The sequence below is a fragment of the Micropterus dolomieu genome, unplaced genomic scaffold, assembly GCF_021292245.1.
Source record: "Micropterus dolomieu isolate WLL.071019.BEF.003 ecotype Adirondacks unplaced genomic scaffold, ASM2129224v1 contig_1701, whole genome shotgun sequence".
Lineage (NCBI taxonomy): Eukaryota > Metazoa > Chordata > Actinopteri > Centrarchiformes > Centrarchidae > Micropterus > Micropterus dolomieu.
Window position 1 is genome coordinate 918 of NW_025730691.1, and position 5056 is coordinate 5973.

Consider the following 5056-nt stretch of genomic DNA (forward strand, 5'->3'; position numbering starts at 1 on the left):
GAGGCGCTGAGCGTCTTGTCCACGCTGGGCATTTTTTTAAATAATTTTATGTTCTGAATTGTCACCGGCCCCCTGAATTTTGTGTTTCCCTTTATATAAATAAAGACATTTCCACCATAAATTGATGCAGAAAATGTCTCCAGGATTCAGGAAATTAAGTGTTTAATGTTCAAAATCTTCTGAGGGAGAAACCCCCCAGACCCCCAATTCTATATTTCATCAATAAATATTTTTTCTAAATAGTATTAAAATATATTCTTGTCTTGTTCTCGTTAGGGGTTAGGTAAAGGGTTAGGGTTAGGTGATGCAGTCCTAACTTTGGTTAACTGTCTTAATGACTGAGGTGAGGTTTTTTTTCAGCATCGCGTTGGCTAATCCCACGCTGCTGTGAAAATGACTTTTAGGCTACTTGTACTTGATTATGAGTTTATTTACTCCATGGAAACCTCTGATCACTATGGAGTCAGTAAGTAGTAGTGAGCATGAATGAGTGCACTGATTCACTTGCACTGGTTCAGTGGAATATTACAGTAGGTACACATGTTATATGGAAGGATGGTGTATTGGTGAGGATTGTTAGACTGATTTGGGCAAAAAATGCCAGGGCTGATTTTTTTGTCCCAGTCCAGCCCTGCTCCCAGCTAGTCCTTTTAAGAAGAGCATGCAGCGTTTTCAGCTGGTAAAAAATGTTTTGGTGGACACAAGCCCTTTAGATGTTGAGAGCTCTCTGAGAAGATATTTTGTGATTCTGTTTGCGACCTGTCCTGTCTTTTCTCCGTGAGATGGAATCATTTTGAAAAGTTGCGTGGCGCTGTGGAGAGCCCCCAGCTGCAGTACTGCATGGATCATGCGTAATATTTATCCAGCCAGACGGAACGATCATGAACCGTTCCCAGCGCGGCAGCCGAACTAGCGACACAACCCGTACCGGAGACGGACTGGGGCGGAACAGGGACAGGAGATCGAGGAGCGACTGGCCCGCTGCTGACGGTCTGTGATTGTTCCCTCTGGCTGGATGAAGTCTGACACTCCTGAATTTATGCATGGATCCATGATGATAGAGAAATATAGAAATTAATGACAATAAAGCATGCTGTCAATATTTTAGAGACCCCCGAAAATATCACAAATCATGCTTTTAGGGGAGCTGATGTCTTATTTAGGGGAGCTAAGCTCCCCCTGGCTCCCCCGTAGTTCGCACTCTGATTTCAAGCTCTTTTTTGTTTTCATCTTGGTGAGTACAGTTTACTGCTCATTGAAATAAAAACTCTAGTATCTCAATGTATTAAAATTTTAGAATAAATACAATTCTGTATTTTAAATTATACAGAAATGTCAACCTGAGACAAGCTAACTAATCAACTAATTAACTCTAAACACCTGCAAAGGTTTCTGAAGCCTTTAATCACTCAGGTCAAATAACTACTCTTTGTCACGCTGTCTCAAAGCGTCTGTATTTGATGCACTGAGATGAGAACGTGTTGCATATTGCATTAGCCTGAGCTAACTCTGTCACATCAAACTAGGTGGGCGTGGTTTTAGCAACCGGTCACCTTTGCTTCACCATCACGACCCCTCCATTTTTGGTTATGGAGGAGTGACGCGCAGTTGCACGCTGCCAAGTTGGCAACGATTGGCTCCGCCCACTTTGGGCTTCAAAACTGCTCAACTGCTCTTCGGAAACGGACAATACATCCATTTTTATATACAGTCTATGAGTGAGCCTCATAAAAGAGACCCTATCAACCTATCCTAATCTAACCTACATCTGTTTGATACTAAAGCATTATGAATTTATGTTTATGGCTGTTTAGACTGAGTTTAGTTGGGTTTACCCTCCTCTACATCCCTGGTTACATCACCCTATCCCACTCGGCTGGCTTTTCATTGCTAATTATGTCATCCTTCTAAAGCTGTTCTCCTTCTAGAGATGTGTGTATCTGCTTGAGGGTCTTGGAATGCAACTTTATGCACCTGCGCTAGGCTATCGAAATGATTAAGTCGCTTTCCCCATCTTTCTATAATGCTATTAGTATAGAAAAGGAATCAAAGAGTCTACCAGTAGCTGATACAATAAACAGGGATTATCCCGGATCCAGAAAGGGGTTTTCTGTTGTGGGTTATATTTGTACTGCTGTATATCCATGGTGGTGTGGCATGTGCTTAGAATTTGTTCTTCTCTGAAAGGCCACTGGCCTTTTGAAAGACAATAATAAACATCTAGCAGCTGAATGGTTCATAAGTCAAGGTTTAACACGTGACATATTTTGAGAAGTTGTTATTTTGGATATGCCCTCAGTTTCTCGTTTTGCTTTCATGTCTCAGGTTGCAAGATCAAAGCGCTGCGAGCAAAGACTAACACCTACATAAAGACCCCAGTTCGAGACGAGGAGCCTGTTTTTGTGGTGACCGGCAGGAGGGAGGAGGTGGCTATGGCCAGGAGGGAAATCATCTCTGCTGCAGAGCACTTCTCCATGATCCGAGCCTCCAGGAACAAAAACACCAGCCTGAACGGAGGTGGCACCCCAGTCCTTGGACCACCCAACCTGCCCGGACAGACCACTATCCAGGTCCGGGTGCCTTACCGTGTTGTGGGACTGGTTGTAGGTCCCAAGGGTGCCACCATCAAGCGCATCCAGCAGCAGACTCACACCTACATTGTGACACCCAGCCGAGACAAGGAGCCAGTGTTCGAGGTGATGGGGATGCCAGAGAATGTGGACAGAGCACGTGAAGAGATCGAAGCGCACATCACCATGAGGACAGGAGGCCTTATTGAACTCCAGGATGAAAATGACTTCCACGCAAATGGGACCGACGTGGGTTTTGATCTGCACGGGCATGCCACCCTGTGGTCCAAGCCCAGCACCGGGATGACCCCCATCTCAGAACGTAAACCCTTCTCCAACTATCGCAATGACTCGTCCTCCTCCACAGACTCCTATTTTGGTAACAACAACTCATGTATAGCCGACTACAGCCCTCCCAGCCCCAGACTCAGCTACACCACCACCAACGGTAACAACAATAACAATAACATCAGTGTCAACACCAATGGCAATGCATTGGTTTACGAAACTGAGGTGATTTCACCTGACTGCACGACTTTTGACTCCTCATCAGGGTTTGACCCCACTTCAGCCCCACCGGGCCTTTTGTGGTCCCAGTACGATAGTCGCACGACCCCGTCATCCACCAGAGGCAACTCCCCCACCTCCACCTCAGCCATGTTCCCCAACAACACCTCCACTAATGCCAATGTGATAGTTATGAGTCAGAGAAGGGTTTATGGTTGTACCCCACAGCCCAGACTGTCGCCTCCTCTCCACAGCCACACAGGAGGCCCCATTGAGCACCTGTTAGCCCGTGGGATGTGCAGTGACCCAGGCGGAGGCCCACTCAGTTTCCCTGGTTACTCCAGCCCTATCGGCTGTCTGGCGGGCCCTCACCTCCCTGGAGTTTCATGCGACTCCTTCACCTCGTCATCGTCCTCCTCTTCTTCCACCTCCTCTGGCACCAGCCGAAAAGGCAGTCGCGACTGTTCGGTGTGCTTTGAGAGCGAGGTCATTGCAGCCCTGGTCCCCTGTGGGCACAACCTCTTCTGTATGGAATGTGCCAATCGTATCTGTGAGAGGAGAGAACCCAAATGCCCTGTCTGCCACACTGGTGTCACTCAGGCTATACGTATATTTTCATAAGAAGTGTAACTCTGACTGTATCAGCAGCAAGACTGGCTACAATAGCTGCAACAGACTCTTTATACTGCTTTAATTGGTTCACATTTACCAGTTTGTAAAGTGTACATAGATATACATTTGTATGTAAGAGGCTACAGTATCCAGAAGAAGGGACAGACATCCTTTGTGGGCTTTGTTGTAGTTGTTTGTGCTATACTGTCGCTTGGGGACATTTTTTCAACATTTAAGAGGATGTTTTAAATATTACAGCGTAGTATTCAATAGTTCAAGTAAGTTGTACTCTATATGTGAAATATAGGGTGAAGTGAAGAGTAGGGATGCCACAATTATAGATTTTGTTGGTACGATTATATAGTGAGGAATAATCATGGTTTCAAGATTATCACAATTATAATGCATTAAATTAATTTAACACTATTAAATACTTTTTATTTTTTATTTATAATTAGAATTAGATTTTTAATATTTAATAACATTAACAAATTGTTAATAAGGAGGGGAATAAACTGAACTGTTATTGTCATCAACTCTCATTCATACATATAAGTTTTAGTGAAAATGATTTGAGAACATCAAGTTTATAAGGTCCTGATGTTATGTTAGTGTTTTGAATCTGCCATTTTCTTTGGTGAAATTAAAGCTTCACATTTTGGTCCCACTGCCAGAGTTTAGCCAGTGTACAGTAGTAGCCTTCATGTCTCTGATAAGCATGGAACTTTAAGCTGGCACGGTGCTCTTTTTGTTTTCGTTTTGTGCAAGTTGCAACAATTCCTTTCACTGCAACAGAAACACTCGGTGTAGCGGAGCCTTTACGATTAATTAACTGAGACGTTTTAAAGCGTAGTTAATTGTGAAATCCGGTAATTGCTGCATCCCTAGTAAAGAGACACGGTGGGGCCAGGACGGATGTAGGTGGGTCTAACTCTAGACTGTTAGCAGGGCTGAGCCTTCTAGTTTTCATGATTGAATCTAGTAAGAGGGGAGTCCATTACTGGGAAACACGGAGGGCTTCCTGCCAAACAGGACCATTGACGTACAAAGATATTGCAGACACCACATGGAGGGCAACAACATATCCTACATATACAATAATTCAATTCAATTCAATTTTATTTATATAGCGCCAAATCACAACAACAGCTATCTCACAGCGCTTTTCATAAAAGAGCAGGTCTAGACCATACTCTGTGATGATATTTACAGAAGCCCAACAGTTCCCACCAAGAGCAAGCACTAGGCGACAGAGGCAAGGAAAAACTTCCTTTTAAGAGGCAGAAACCTCGAGCAGAACCATGGCTCAGGGTGGGCGGCCATCTGCCTCGACCGGTTGGGGTGAGAGAGAGAGAGAGAGAGAGAGA

At 44.4% G+C, this 5056-nt stretch overlaps 1 protein-coding gene across 1 annotated transcript; it reads left to right on the forward strand.

The window, feature by feature from the left end:
• Positions 1-2299: 2299 nt before the first annotated feature.
• mex3b (mex-3 RNA binding family member B) lies at positions 2300-4879 on the forward strand (the record flags this gene model as incomplete). The annotated part of the gene is made up of 1 exon (XM_046041364.1): positions 2300-4879. A coding segment is annotated over one exon (1399 nt), but the record flags the coding sequence as incomplete, so codon positions are not given.
• Between the last annotated feature and the right edge of the window lie 177 nt (positions 4880-5056).